Genomic DNA, 16,680 nt, shown 5'->3' with positions numbered 1-16,680 from the left:
CTCGGCTCGTCTTCTCTCTGCCTCTCCCAGCTCTTTGGTCCGTGGGGTTCTATCACGAATGATCCAATGGCCTGTAGTTGATTCCTTCTCTCTCTCTCTCTCTCTCTCTCTCTCTCTCTCAAGTTTTCAGCTCGTGGGTTCCTGAAGCTGCTCCCTCCCCCCACTAGATGAAGCCCTAGAAGAAGCACTCCTCCTCCTTCCTTTATTTCTCCCCTGCCTCTTCCAGCTCTCACTTACCAAGTTGCCATGTCGTAGTTCCTTCACTGATATAGATCACAGTGGCTACTGACCCATTGCAACCTTCCGAAGAGTGAGTTGCATTGCCTTAAAGTAAACGATCTCTTCCCTCTCCCCCTTGCTACAACACCCACCCATCCACCTCCCCTTGCTACAACACCCACCCATCCACCTCCCCTTGCTACAACACCCACCCATCCACCTCCCCTTGCTAGCAACACCCATCCACCTCCTTGCTACAACACCCACCCATCCACCTCCCCTACAACACCCACCCATCCAACCCCCCCTTGCTACAACACCCACCCATCCACCTCCCCCTGCTACAACACCCACCATCCACCTCCCCTTGCTACAACACCCACCCATCCACCTCCCTGCTGCAACACCCATCCATCCACCCCCCTTGCTACAACACCCACCCATCCACCTCCCCTTGCAAACACCCACCTCCCATCTCCCCCTCTCTCTCTCTCTCTCTCTCACCTGACCTCTCACCTTGTGTGCACCCATATCATAGGCTCCGTCGTAGATGAAGAGATGGTCATTGCAATCCAGCTGAAGCCTCTCGAACCTCAGCATAAACCTCTGGAGGATGGAGTCTGTCTGGAAAGTGACGACGCACTTGACGTTCCTCTCGCCCTCGGACACCACCACGGCGCCCTCGATCATCCGGTTGTGTTGTTTCAAGAAGGTGTCCTGGCAGAGGTCCGGTACAGCATCTGGGTACAGGGGAAAGATAAACAGAGATATAAAAGAGAAGCTGGTTGAAGGATGTGTGTGTGTGTGTGTGTGTGTGTGTGTGTGTGTGTGTGTGTGTGTGTGTGTGTGTGTGTGTGTGGATGATGGGAAGGTATGTGAAAGTGGCAGCTGGGGAAAGTTCAGTAGGGCCAAGGATAGGGTGTCAAGGAATGAGGGCCAAGGAGTAGGTGTCAAGGAATAGGGTCCAACGAAGAAATGTCTCCGCCTTCTGGCTGATTTCTGGGAAGATTCTTCGTTGGGAAGGAAGGGAGAGGGCGGGAGGGAGGGGAGGCAAGATGAATAACGAGGAGGGAGAAGACGATGATGTTGAGGAGAAGAGAGGAGAGGAGGAACGATATATTGCAAGTGTGAGAGTGAAAGGAGAGGGAAGGAGGGGAGGAAGGAAGGGAGAGGAAGGAGGAGAGGGTGAAGGAGGGAAGAGAGTGAGAGGATAAATAACAAGTAGGAAAGAGGAGAAGTAAGGTAAGAGAAAAGATGATGAAGTTGGGAAAGAAGAAGAGTGAGAGGAGAAGAGGAAAATAACAGGGAAAACAAGAGTGAAAAGAGGAAAGGAGAAAGAGAGGAGAGATTGACACAGCAACCACTAAAGAAAGGGAGATTGGAAAGAGGGATCAGGTTTCATCATAGTTGGTACAATTATTATGAAGATATGCTCACACACACACACACACACATCAAAGTGCTTTTGAATCAATGAACAGCCCGTCAGGTTCTATGTACAAAGTTGTATGTGATATAAAAGGAAATGTGATAACTGCCAATGAGAACAACTCTCGTATCGAATTTGTGTGGATTCCGTCCCATGTTGAATCAGGCACGCCATGTGCTGATAGAACTGGCCAATGAGGCATGTAAGAAAGAAAAATGATGACCGTGACCTTGGCCTGTCCAATGCTGTACTTAAAACATTCAAGTCAGAATCATGAACTCTGATCTAGGAGAACTGAGAAATGCAGAGAGACCTGCAGTTGTAGCATTAGTAAATATGACAAATTTTGTGACGAGAGGTACCAGTATGGCCAGCATAAGGACAGAACCAGACATGTGATGTAGTGTCCAGAATTAGCTAGGATACAGACACATCTGGCATGTTAGTAACGCTGTACCCATACCGGAACACTCAGCATGTAAACTTTGTGATAAACCTTTAGAGCATACACTTGAACACTATATTATTGAATGTGACACTCTCAAAGACTCCAGGCCACCTGGCTTATTGTATCATGAACTTTGTAATTACTACTGAATCGTGGGTGCTTGAGGACATTCTTGCTGTTTATCCAAAATTTGCTGCTGGCCCACACTAATTAGTCTTCATTAAAATATGACGTCCAATGTATATGAACCTCGTCCTGCATGGCAGTGAACAGTGACATCACCCACATGACTCTGACCTATATATACTGCTAATGAATATGATGTATTTCTTTGTGTTTGAACCTCTGTCCTACATGGCAGTGAGAAGTGATACCACCCTCAGTGTCAAGACCTGACTGAATTACTCACAATAGGCAAACTGTACTACAAGCTTTGTCAATAAATTTGTTAAACTAAACACACACACACACACACACACATGTAACGAGTGTAACAACTGACATAGACGGAAAAAAACAGAAATAATGACCAATCACAGTTTATGAAATACTCATGACGTCATTACTCACGATAATGACCAATCACAGTTTATGAAATAGTGTCTAATGACGTATTGGTTCACACAACAACCAGCCAAAGACTTCTCGTAACATCCTCACCCCCAGCCGTGACCAATCACAAGTCTCTTTCATGACGTAATAAAACATTACGGTGTCAAATCACACAAAAAATTTTCCCAAGGCATCAATCTATCTCGAAAACCAATCAGGGGAATTCTTATGAGGTCAACCGATCAGAGACCACTACGTCATGACCTGTACCAGCCAATGAGGGAACAGTGATGGGGTTATCAGGGCTCAGGTGGCCAACAGGAGCGCGAGAAATTAAATTACAGTCTTTAAGTGGCAGTCGAGGGAGGCGGCTGTGTCGTATCCTAACTTACTTATATGTGAGAGAGAGAGAGAGAGAGAGAGAGAGAGAGAGAGAGAGAGAGAGAGAGAGAGAGAGAGAGAGAGAGGAATGGGAAAAGTATATTTATAAAAAAATAGTAAAAAATAGAGAAAAAAAATGAATTAAATTAGGTATGAGACTTTGACCTTATCATCAACACTTCTGTAGCAATATTCACGACAGATTTACAAGACTCACACTGAAAATGTTCCAATATTACATCACCATTCAGGGCGCCCCTAGCGTCTGCCAACATGACTTACACAACATAATCTCGGGATTACTCGGAAAAATCCTAAAAATCTTCGGAAAATAGGGGATTTGAGGTCGGTGATTTGTTATATTGAGAAAGAGAGAGAGAAAAAAAAAGAGAGAGAGAGAGAGAGAGAGAGAGAGAGAGAGAGAGAGAGGTGACAAGAGACCAATTGCAGTCGTAACTTTAAACAGAAATATTTACCGACTATTGTAATGTGTGTGTGTACTCTTCTTTCCTCAATTCTGTTTCTCTCATTAACTCTCACTATCTCTCTCACCTGGGTGTGTGGAGGATGACCTGTACCCTATCAACCTCTACCACCCCTCACCCCCCAACTTCTACCGCCCCTCACCCCCAACCTCCACCACCCCCACCCCCAACCTCTCACTCACCCCTCACCCCCAACCTCTACCACCCTCACCCCCAACCCCACTGCCCTCACCCCCAACCTCTACTGCCCTCACCCCCAACCCCACCGCCCTCACCCCAACCCCACCGCCCTCACCCCAACCCCTACTGCCCCTCACCCCAACCTCTACCACCCTCACCTAACCTCTACTAATCCTCAATTTAACCTCTACCACCCTCACCCCAACCCCACTGCCCTCACCCCCAACCTCTACCACCCTCACCCCCAACCTCTACCACCCTCACCCCCAACCTCACCACCTCACCCCAACCTCTACTGCCCTCACCCCCAATCCCCACTGCCCTCACCCCCAACCTCTACTGCCCTCACCCCCAACCCCCACTGCCCTCACCCCCAACCCTACCGCCCTCACCCCCAACCCACCGCCCTCACCCCAACCCCACTGCCCTCACCCCAACCTCTACCACCTCACCCCAACCTCTACTCTGCCCTCACCCCCAACCCTACCGCCCCCACCCCAACCCCACTGCCCTCACCCCAACCCTACCGCCTCACCCAACCCCACCGCCCTCACCCCCCAACCTCTACCACCCTCACCCCTAACCTCACTGCCCTCACCCCCAACCTCTACCAATCTCACCCAACCCTACCACCCTCACCCCCAACCTCTACTGCCCCTCACCCCCAACCTCTACCAATTTTCACCCCCTAACCTCTACCACCCTCACCCCCAACCCTACTGCCCCTCACCCCCAACCTCACTGCCCTCACCCCCAACCCCTACCACCCTCACCCCTAACCTCTACTACTCTCACCCCTAACCTCACCACCCTCACCCCCAACCTCACTGCCCTCACCCCCAACCCTACTGCCCCCTCACCCAACCCTACCACCCCTCACCCCAACCCCACTACCCTCACCCCCAACCCTACCACCTCACCCCAACCTCTACCACCTCACCCCCCTAACCTCACCACCCCTCACCCCCAACCTCTACCACCCCTCACCCCCAACCTCCTACCACCTCACCCCCAACCCTACCATAATCTCACCCCAACCTCTACCACCTCACCCCACTTACCCACCCCTCACCCCCAACCTCTACCACCCTCACCCCCCCACCACGTGAGGTAGTGCCGGTACAATCTCGAGGACAAACTTCTCATAATCCCGTCTCCCCAAGAATCTTCCCAACACTACAACTTTATCAAGGACGATGATTCCTCAAGGCTGTATGTCACCTCACCATACCTCTCTTGACCTCTCTCTCTCTCTCACCAGCACCATACGTCCCTTCCCTTGACCTCTCTCACCAGCACCACCATACGCCTTCCCTTGACCTCTCTCACCGCACCTAGTCCTTCCTGACCTCTCTCACCAGCACCATACGTCCCTTCCCTGACTCTAACCACTCCTTCCTGACCTCTCCAACACCAACCTTCCTTGACCTCACCAGCACCATACGTCCTTCCTTGACCTCTCTACCAACCACCATACGTCCCTTCCCTGACCTCCCCTCTCACCAGCACCATACGTCCTTCCTTGACCTCTCTCTCACCAGACCATACGTCCTTCTGACCTCTCTCTCTCAGCAACACCATACTTCCTTCCCTTGACCTCTCTCTCTCTCTCTCACCAGCACCACTCCTCCCTTGACCTCTCTCTCACCAGCACCACGTCCCTTCCTTGACCTCTCTCTCTCTCTCACCAGCACCATACGTCCCTTCCCCTTGACCTCTCTCACCAGCACAAAGAAGGCAGCAGCGGTAGCGGTAGAGGGTATTGCCTGTCAGCACACAGTGGAGGGGGAAGGGGAGGAGAGAGAGGGGCGGCTCGCTGTTCCCCCACACCTTCACACTGCAGCTTACACTCACGCTCGTCGCCCCCGTCGAAAATGTGACACACTACTGGACATTATGAGAGGGTGAGGAAACTGCCGCCAGATAGTGAGGGGGGGGCGGAGAAGGAGAAGAATAGGGCAGGAAGGATGGAGAGAAGAAAGAGGGAGAGTAGTAGTAGGTAGTAGTAGTAGTAGTAGTAGTAGTAGTAACATATAATTTAGGACTAATAATGTACTGTACTGTGACAGAATATGAAACTTCCAAAAACGGATTTCTCTCAATATAATCCGTTAGATGAAAGTTTCATAACGGACCCTCGATATAACGGACTTTCATTTCTATATAGTCCGTTAAAAAGAGGTTTCACTGTACAAATTTTAGTTTACTTCATCCAATCATCTTTCAGGGAGATTAAAAGTATAATCCCCGTTGGCCAATTTGGGGTCGATATTTCAAATTTCACCAGCCAGTCACCGATAAGTAAACAATACTACGCCAGCCAATCAGGTATAAACATCCTCCCAAAAATAGACTCGACCAATCATTAATTACCGGAAATTTCGTTAGCAAATTAGCTATGAGCGGCATGGACATAACCCACCAATCACCGCTCGCAGGAAAATTCTGAATGAGCCAATGGTGTCCAAGGATCTATAATGGCAGCTGATCAGGGAGAACGGTTGTTATTACTACAGTTTATCACACACCACACATTACACCCTTGGTGAGTGGGTGGGAGGGTGGGTGGAAGGTGGGTGGGTGTGTGGGAGATTGTGTAAGTAGGTGGATGGAAGGGTGGGCGTGTTCCCTGTTCATACAAACATTCCTGCTCGACCTTTCCATATATTTTTTATAAGTGTGTCAATATATGGCCCTGACTGTATGCGTGCTCGTTTGAATTTCTTTATATTTGTATGTATGTATGTATGACCACTACTATATGTGTACGCATATGTTTATACATATTATAAATGTGACAAAAAATAACGGATCATAAACAACAAACATGAATTAAAGAAACTATCAAGAGAGAGAGAGAGAGAGAGAATATTACGTATATTACCACCAGCAGTGACCGCCGTTCTCGCTCTACCCGCCACCAAATTACGCATAAAATCGCTCTCCCTTCCCGTCGTTAATGTAATATTACATAATTACGTCTTTTTCTCTAAGTAAAGCATAAACAACTTGGCTGCAATGTCCCTAAAAACGCCGCTAAATCAAGCCTTACAAAAGCGCGCCAAAAACAAAACATTATCGTTCTAATGACTTTTGTGGAATTGGTCGAGTTAAATATTTATAAACACAATATATATATATATATATATATATATATATATATATATATATATATATATATATATATATATATTGAATAAAGACGAAAGCTAAGGTGCTCCGTTGTTTCCATTTTCCGTGTGATTTTAATATATATATATATATATATATATATATATATATATATATATATATATATATATATATATATATATATATATATATATATATATATATATACGCAATATTTAATGTATAAAAAGTTATTAATAGTAAGAGTTGAAAAATATAATAAGATATTGTATACGAAAGTCCATTATTGTCCACAAGAAATCATAAATCATTACGAGGCAGCGGACGGTATACAAAAACTACAAAATAATGATATAAATTTTATGCCAAATTTAGACAAAATATATTTTCCAATACCCGCAAGTTCTCAGTTCAGGGCGGGAATGTGGCGCCAGAAACACGTATAAACATTAAATCATTCTCACTTTCATATCACAAAAATAATATACGCCAACTCAGATGCAAATTTCACTTTAAAAAAAATATATAAAAATCTTACAAATATCAGATATATACAGGAAAATAAACAACAGACACCTTAGCTTTGTCTTTATTCAATATATATATATATATATATATATATATATATATATATATATATATATATATTTGTATTATATATCAAGAACAATGATGGAAAAAAAGTATAGGAACATTTCGAGCGAACTCGAACGTACCAGTTGTAAACAGAGATTTCCGCCCTAAAGTATACACGCATCTCTCTCTCTCTCTCTCTCTCTCTCTCTCTCTCTCTATACTGTACTTTACATATAAGATGATATATGAGACAAAGACAATTTGATCTTATATGAATAGAGAAAGGTGACAGTGATACACCAAACCCCTTTAAGATGGACACTCCCTCTCCTGGATTAGTCAAAGGCGGAGAGGAGGAGGAGGAGGGAGAAAGCGTGGGCGAGAGTCTAGGAGTGTGGGTTGGGAGGGAGGGAGAGGAGAAGAAAGGAATAAACTGAGGGGAGTAGAGAAAGGAGTCGAGAGTAAGATCCGATTTGAGTAAATGTGAAAGTAAAGAGAGAGAGAAAGAGTTATGAAACTAAGAGAAGTGAGAGCAAAAATGAAAGGAGGAACAGATGAAGGATAAAAATGAGAGTAAAATTCAAGAGTAAAGGACGAGAGAGTGTGTAGTGTGAGAGTCAGAAGAGAGTAAAAGTGAGAAACGATGGAGAAAACAGCGAGAGAAGGAGGAGAGGAAGGGATATGGTAGAGTGAGAGTGAAAAGAAGAGGGCATGGCGGGGAAGGGGGAGAGGGAGGGGTGAGAGGAGGGGTGAGAAGAAGGCTGGAACTAGGCCACAAGTCATACAGGAAATGGAAAAACGTCTGTTAAAAATGAGAGAGAGAGAGAGAGAGATTTGATGAAAGTAAAGAAACATAGTGAGAGAGTCGATAGGTTAAAGAGAGAAATAAATGAGAAAAGGCGATAAAACAAGGAAGAAACAAACAGGGGAAGACAAAGGCGGGAGGGAGAAAGAGAAGATATATGGACTAAGAGATATGGTGAGATAGTGGTTGATGAATGACGGGAAGAGAGAGAGAGAGAGAGAGACTGAGAATAAGAAAGATAATAAAGATATAGCAAGGAAAGGAGAGAGAAAGCAAGAAGAAATTACAAGATAGTGAAACGGGAAGAGAAACGAGAAAGAGAGAGAGAGAGATAAAGAAAAGGGGAAACATAATTGGAGGAGAAGAGACACTGATAAACTAGGAGAAGAAATAAACAGTGATAAATGACCGAGTGATGAGACTTTGATGACTGTGTGTGTGTGTGTGTGTGTTCAAACCTATATGCAGAGGCTACTATGTGTATAATTTCAACACACACACACACACACACACACACACACACACACATTAGGACACAGTTAAATTGGTTGCGGCTGACACATTCGCTGATAGTCAGGAGAGAGAGAGAGAGAGAGTAACAGTGACGGTCATATATTAGACGATGCAAGATGCTGGGGAGGAGGGGGAGGAGGAGAAGGAGAGCCTGAGTGGGAGTTGAAGAGGTTAAGAGTTAGTAGAAGCGATTGAAAGAGAGAGAGAGACAATAATACATTAACTAACTGTATTTCTAAAACTACAAATTACAAACAAACTAAAGAACTAATAACTATCTATAACTATAACTAAAACAAACAAACTATGGATTACAAACACACAGACACACAAACAAGGACACGTTCTATATACACAAACAAAAAGCAAACAAGAAACTATGGATTACAGACACACACACAAACAAGCTCACAGACCTAACAGCCTTCGTAATGAGAAGTATTTGTAAAAACTCCCTCACGCGGAAAGTAAAACACAGAGCGTCAGTCAGTCAGGAGAGGCGGCCATTAGAGTGATAATTACAACCCCGTGTGTGTGTGTGTGTGTGTGTGTGTGTGTGTGTGTGTGTGTGTGTGTAACTGCTGGTCTGGTGGTAGGTATACATGCATTACGTACACACACACACACATACATACACTCATACACACACGCTGGTTAAAACAATACTCGTGATGTTGTGTTAAAATTGTTTGACTTTAGCGGAGGAGGAAAGGTCAGAGGTCGAGGGTCATAAGGTCCAAGGGTGAGAGAAAGAGAGAGAGAATGTACTGTACTTTATGTTATGAGAAGTTACACGAGATGAAGAACCTCTGTCATAACCCCCCACACACACACGACAGAAAAATACATGAATAATACACATAAAATGACGAACGCATTTATGTTTTATATATATATATATATATATATATATATATATATATATATATATATATATATATATATATATATATATATACGATACAATAAGTATAAATATTATCAGAGTCAAAATACTGACTATCTCATCTCGCAAATGTAAATTATTATGAGGAAAAAATATGGAAAAAATTATAAAACAAATAACTGTCTATCATCCATGAATTATGACAATACTGTATCAACCCAGATAATAATACATTTTACAGATATTGATGTTATTCACATAAACATAAATATTTCAAATTGGAAACATTAAATATAGAAGAGAAATTAATTATTACAAAGGAAATAAAAGATATAAAAAAAATCAAGCGAGGGTCTGGAAGGTTGGATGTTGTGGGGGTTTTTGGCGGGAAGTGGGCGCGCGGCCAAACTTGCTCACACTTTAATGGAAAAAGTTGGCGCCAAAACCTCCCTGTGGGTCCCTCAGTGACGTAACGTATACCGGAGATATTCTGGAAGACTGCTGTAAACCTGTGCGTTCTATAGTGACGCAAACTATACCAGAATAGTCTGGTGTAACTCTCTAAATAATGCCATGTATATACCCTAGTGCACTTGAAGCATTGTTCCTCTCTATCTATCTATCTATTTATACTCTCCCAAATTTGGGTTTAATCTCACTCTCTCCTTCCTCTCTGCACATCAAACACCAACATAGACAACCTCAGCATCAAACTTACATAACATTGTCCTAGATCCCACCGCTGCCACCACTTGTAAACAAACCCAAACTTAGAGAAATAAGGATACAAGGTGGCAGAGTGTGTGTGTGTGTGTGTGTGTGTGTGTGTGTGTGTGTGTGTGTGTGTGTGTGTGTGTGTGTGTGTGTGTGTGTGTGTGTGTGTGTGTGTGTGTGTGTGTGTGTGTGTGTGTAACAGGTAAAAAGAAAAGGTGGTGGGTGTTGTGGCATGCATTGAGACACAAATTGTAACTGATACCTTCGTGGAGAGAGAGAGAGAGAGAAAAGAGAAAGGATGACACACAAAGAAAATAAACAAAAAGAAAGACAAAAGAAAAAGAGATAACCCAGAGAAAATAAGAGAAGAAACACAGAATAAAGCAACAAAATAAGAAAGCGAGATTAACGAAACAGCAAAAGGGTAGAACAGAATAAAAGAAGAGAAATGACTAAGAAAACTGAGTAATAAAACTGAATAAGAAGGAGATAGGGAACTGAATAAAGCTGGGAATAAGTAACTCAATGTAAGTAACCAAAGAGGATTTAGATTAGATTGCCCACGAGGGGGCTAGTTTAATGGGCACCCCCTTACATCCTGTGCAAGGTGAAGCGCAGAATATTGTAATGGTTTCTCGTGACCTTTGGGTTTGACCTTTGAGTTTGACCTGTGGATTTGATCTTTGAGTTTGACCTTTGGGTATGATGGTGACAATGACGATGATGATGATGATGATGATGATGATAATGATGGTAATGATGGTAATAGCAGGCGAGTCCATTAAAAACTTTGGGAACTAAACTCTTTAACACAGAAAGTCCGAGAAGATCCAAGAGAGAGAGAGAGAGAGAGAGAGAGAGAGAGAGAGAGAGAGAGAGAGAGAGAGAGAGAGCGAGGCGAGAGAGAGAGAGAGAGAGAGAGAGAGAGAGAGAGAGAGAGAGAGAGAGAGAGAAGAGTTAAAGTTAGCGACAAGTTGAGGAGGAGAGTTGGACAAAGTGTTGGGAAGGCGGTGAGCAAGGTGACATAGCCAGCCAGCAACCACAATCAACCACCACTACCACTACCACCACCACCACCACCACCACTACCACCACCACCATCAGGATAATATTAAGACCCACCCACCCAGCCAGCCAGCCAGCCAGCCAGCCAGCCAGCCATCCCAGTCACACACATCACAGAAGCCGGCTTAGATATGACTTTTTTTCCTAGTGGCTGAACGGCTGTCTTACCCCATGGCTTAATGATATAAGCTTCTTCATTAAATATGGACTAGACATTTTAGTGGTGATAGATAGATAGAACGATGGTAGAGAGAGAGAGAGAGGGGTGAGGTGGAAAGGACGTCTGGTCGTTTTAGATAAGGAACCAGCAAATCACCTCTCTCTCTCTCTCTCTCTCTCTCTCTCTCTCTCTCTCTTCTCTCTATCCGTCAATGTACAGTATATTAATAAAACAATAATAATAATGAGTGTGTTAAATATTACGATAATGGTGAAGACTGAGGCCATTTGATTTGATTTGATTTGATTTTTTCAATATTTTTGTGAGATATTTAACCAAGTAATAAATATTGATACACACACACACACACACACACATATATATATATATATATATATATATATATATATATATATATACATACAGTACATATTTACTAGATACATAAAGATGGAACAGTGAGAAGGAGGAGGAGGATAGGGAGAGAGAGGGAGGCAGGGGGCAGGGCGGGGTATAATATCAGATGCACAACACGGAACAATACACAACTCTCACTTTAATGCCGACTCGTATACCCGCCTGGTGACGTCATAATCCCCAAAGCCAATGACAGACGGGGAAGGTTTTAACGCTCGTTCTAATTGGTGGGATTTTTTTGTTGTTGTATTTTTTTTACAGGCATTTAACAGTGAGGGAGACGTCAAAGTGTGAGCGGAAAGGTGTGACTAAGGCGGGTGTGTGTGTGTGTGTGTGTGTGTGTGTGTGTGTGTGTGAGAGTGGAGATGAAGTAGGTAAGGGAGAGAGGTGGAGTCCCTCACGTAGTAGGGAGGATCAGAGGGAAGTACCCAAGTTATTAAGTGATCAGGACGGAGAGGTGTTGTCTGCTGCTGCGGTAAAGTGATTCGTGGTGAGCCATCCCTAACAGACAGACACACAGACAGATAGATATATAGATAGATAGAGATAGACAGATAGATAGATAGATGAATAGATAGGAAGCTCGATAGAAAGGCCGATAGATAGACTAATTCATACCAAAACACACACATGGTCCCACACACACACACACACACAAAACATCGACCTTTGATCTTGTCGAGAATATAAAATAAACCAACAGCAGTAAATAAAAAAAGGAAGTAAAACACACAACTGAGAGATAGGAAGAAGGAGGAAAGAAGGAGGAAAGAGGAGAAGAGGAAGGAGGAGGGAGGGGAAGAGAAAAGGAAGAGGAAAATGGGAGGAGGAGGAAGGATAGGATTGGGAATGTTGAAGCGATATCTCCTCACCAGCAGCGCCCCCAGGAGGAGGACTCAGACGAAGGTAAACACTGGCTGGTGGTGGCGTCATTGCTTATGAGCTGAATAATGGATTTAAATTACAGTGAATCACTTGCTGTCGGACACCAGAAGCAGCGTGAGGAAAAATGAAGCCGGCTGGAGGGTGAAATACTGACCAGGCGGATGGTCCTGTAATACCCCCATAATGACCTTCCTACAGGTCACTCACAGCTCCCTGCAGGTCGCTCACACACCTCCCACAGGTCACTCACAAGTACCTACAGCTCCCTACAGGTCACCTCCACAAGTACCTACAGCTCCCTACAGGTCACTCACAAGTACCTACAGCTCCCTACAGATCATTCACAGCTCCCTGCAGGTCACCCAGAGGTCCTCCCTACAGATCACTCACAAGTACCTACAGGTCCCCACAGGCCTTCACAGGTCCACCCGAGGTCTGGTTCAGATAATACCCCTCACAGGTCCTACAGTTACAGGTCCTACAGCAACAGGTCCTCCCGGCAGGTCTGGTGTCCCATGCCGTCGCTCTCAAAACCTTTGAATAATTCCAGAAAATCCATATTCACTCTCACTCTGACTTGTGGCTCTCTCATCTGCACTCTCTCCACCCCACCTCCCTCTCTCACCCTACCTCTCACCTCTTCTCACCCCACCTCATCCGCACCTCCTCTCCTTCTACCTCTCCACCTCTAATTCTCTCACCCTACCTCATCTCATCCTCATCCCACCTCTCACCCCACTCCATCCTATCTCTCACCTCTACCTCCTCTCTCACCTCTACCTCTCATCTCTATCTCTCTCTCACCTCTACCTCCTCTCTCATCTACTCCCTTTTCATCTACCTTCGCCGACTACCTGAGGCAGTAGACGGGCGAACATTGGTCTGGCGAAGGAAGTGTTAAGGAAAGATATGGCCGCGCGCGTGCATATACATGCGTGTGTGTGTGTGTGTGTGTGTGATTTGGTTAGTTGTGAGGGACCCAGACACAGTTGCAGGACACACACACACACACACACACACACACACACACACACACACACACACACACACACACACACACACACACACACACACGGACTAATAATCAGTTTAATGACTCGCTACCATGTGATCAGAATCCTCACAATAAATAATAAACTTAATCAATAACGATAATGACAATACTAATGAAAGACTAAAGACTTTCTACTATACCTTAATAATAATAATAATAATAATAATAATAATAATAATAATAATAACAACAATAATAACAGCAGCAACAACAATAACAACAAGAACACAGTAATACTCACAACATCAGGCTTGACTACGTAATCTAAACAGAGTAATTAACTACAACAATGAACTGCACATTAGCACACAGGTAAGCACACAGGTACCGCTAATTCCACTAATTAGGACTCATTTTCTGACCTTTCTTTTACACAGGTAAGGATACACACACGAAATACATAACATTTAAACCCCTTGAGAACGAAATCGGAAACATCATATAAAGAAGAAGAAAATAACATAGAAACCCATCTTGCTAATCACATCTTCAAAGAAAACAAAATATAAGAAGAAAAAAACTGAGAAAAAACTAAATCCTTGAGGAGGAGGAGGGGGTAACTGCAGTAAACCCCCGCGACCGTGTTAATCTGTCGCACCCAGACCTCTATTAATAATCTTCAGCGGTGGCGGCGGAGAATTATAATCATATTCACTTTCCACTCGCTCGCTCCCTCCCTCCCAAGTTTTCTCCTACCTTTCCCACCTCCCTTCTTTGCACACGAGGGCTTGGGAAGGGGTGGAAAAGAGAGGGAGAGGAGAAAGCGGAGGGAGAGAGAGAATGGAAGGGAAGGATGGTAAGGAAGGCTTAACGCATTTTCAGCCTCTGGAGCGAGCGAGTGTCCCCTTGTTTTAATAAGTGGAGGACTCGAGGGGTAATAACGAGGGGAATCTTGAGGAGAGGAGGAACTTTGAGGAGAGGAGAGAGAGAGAGAGAGAGAGAGAGAGAGAGAGAGAGAGAGAGAGAGAATACCTGTGTTCTCTGACAGTCTCACCACAGTCCCCATAACGTGAAAATGTTGGTGATAAGGTGAAGGCGAACACGTCAAGGACAGAGAAGGTGTTACACTGGGCGACAGCAGGCACCTTAAGAGAGAGAGAGAGAGAGAGAGAGCAGGCGTGTAGAGACCGGAGAAATGGTGAGAGAGAGAGAGGGAGGGACAAAAGACACGCAGAGAGAAAGAAAAAAGAGAAACAGACAAGAGACATGTGTGTGTAGAGAGAGACTATTTATATCAGACGGAAAATTTGGCTGAGAACAGAGAAATAAAACAGTAAGAATGAACTCACACTAAGCCTTACCCGCTGGCAATCCTCAAGCAGTTGGCCTGTACACACACACACACACACACACACACACACACACACACACACTCAACCAGAAATTCCTCAACGCATACCCAAAGATCGCACTCAAGCACCAGGTAGTAGATCACACTCAAACACACGCGCTCAACGCCATTGGAAGCACCTCGCCCTTGTACTAAATATCCCACAGCGCCCACAAACCCACGGCACCAATTCGCAATACAAATTCCGGGTACAGTTTCGTGCTACAGCCGGGAGATACAATATAATATGTACCAGCTTGAAATCCCCCCGCGCGGTACAATCTCCCTGCGTACTGAAACTAAGCTTGACATCGTACAAAAGCTTTGACATCGTATTGTGTATTGTACTAAGCTGACATAGTAGAAAATACTGTACTAAGCTTTGACATAGTAGAGTGTACTGTACTAAGCTGACATAGTAGAAGTGTACTGTAGTAAGCTTTGTCATCTGTTATTTAAAAAACCTACGGTACACACACTTATGGCGCACTCACCCTCAAGGGACACACTCACAATACACTCAAACTCAAGGTATACTCAAACATACATTATACACTCACAACACACTCAAACATACAATACACACTTACAACACACTCAAAAATACGATGCGCACTCACAACACAAACATAAAATGCACTCAAAAATACACTCAAACATAAAATACACACTCAAACAACAAAACCAAACACAACCTGACTCCCTAAATCCAAACACGGTGAAATACACATAACACTGTCCTAGCGGCGAGCAAAAATAAGTGGAATTTATAGAATTAATGTGTCCGGGGCCACACACACACACACACCATGAAGAAGTGAGAGGAGGAGAATGAGGAGGAAGAGGAGGAAAGGTAAATTGATATAAAGTGACCATGAGAAGAAAATATAACGAAGAGGAGAAGAAAAGCGAAGGTGGTGGACAGAAAAAAGTTTCCCTTCAAGTCAGGGAAAAAAAGATATTTAGAGCCATGAAGTGAATTCCCCCCCACACACACATAGCCACACTGATGAGAATAGACATTTTATGTATTATTCACAGACACAAAACAGAATATAAAATGGCATACATGTTTAATAGCGACAGATCAGGGGTGTGAGGGGCAAAAATGTATACCCTGCCGCCATGACGTCACGCAACGAGTATAAACGAAACAAACAATACGATCGCTCTCTCTCGTCTCTATAAATAAAAGTATGCCTGTATTTTTGTCTCTGTAGCTGTATAGTGATTTTGAAGGTGTTAAGGTATTTTGTATTTTGTAGCTGTATCGATATTTGTTTTTATGTAACTGTTACTGTATTTGTAGTTTCTGAATTAATAACAAAAACAATTGACAGTCAAAATGTTACGGGATTTCCTCTAAAATAATCCTGTGGTATTTATAACTGGTAAAGGATTGAATCGTACTTGTAGAGCCTGCATGGGATCCAACTCTACAACTTTCTC

The 16,680-nt window shown here is 44.0% G+C and overlaps 1 protein-coding gene across 1 annotated transcript in view; it reads right to left on the bottom strand.

Moving 5' to 3' along the window:
• Positions 1 to 735: 735 nt before the first annotated feature.
• The window catches only part of LOC121860792, a gene marked incomplete at its 3' end in the record, with an annotated part of 40,028 nt that continues 24,083 nt past the window's right edge, over positions 736 to 16,680 (bottom strand). The window contains 1 exon segment of the mRNA XM_042358172.1: positions 736 to 959. Within this exon segment, the coding sequence (XP_042214106.1) occupies positions 736 to 959 (224 nt within the window).

The sequence above is a fragment of the Homarus americanus genome, unplaced genomic scaffold (assembly GCF_018991925.1).
Source record: "Homarus americanus isolate GMGI-L3 unplaced genomic scaffold, GMGI_Hamer_2.0 scaffold23617, whole genome shotgun sequence".
In the NCBI taxonomy this organism is placed as follows: Eukaryota; Metazoa; Arthropoda; class Malacostraca; order Decapoda; family Nephropidae; genus Homarus; species Homarus americanus.
The sequence above is the reverse complement of the archived record's forward strand: the minus strand, read 5'-3'. Positions and strand labels throughout refer to the sequence as shown.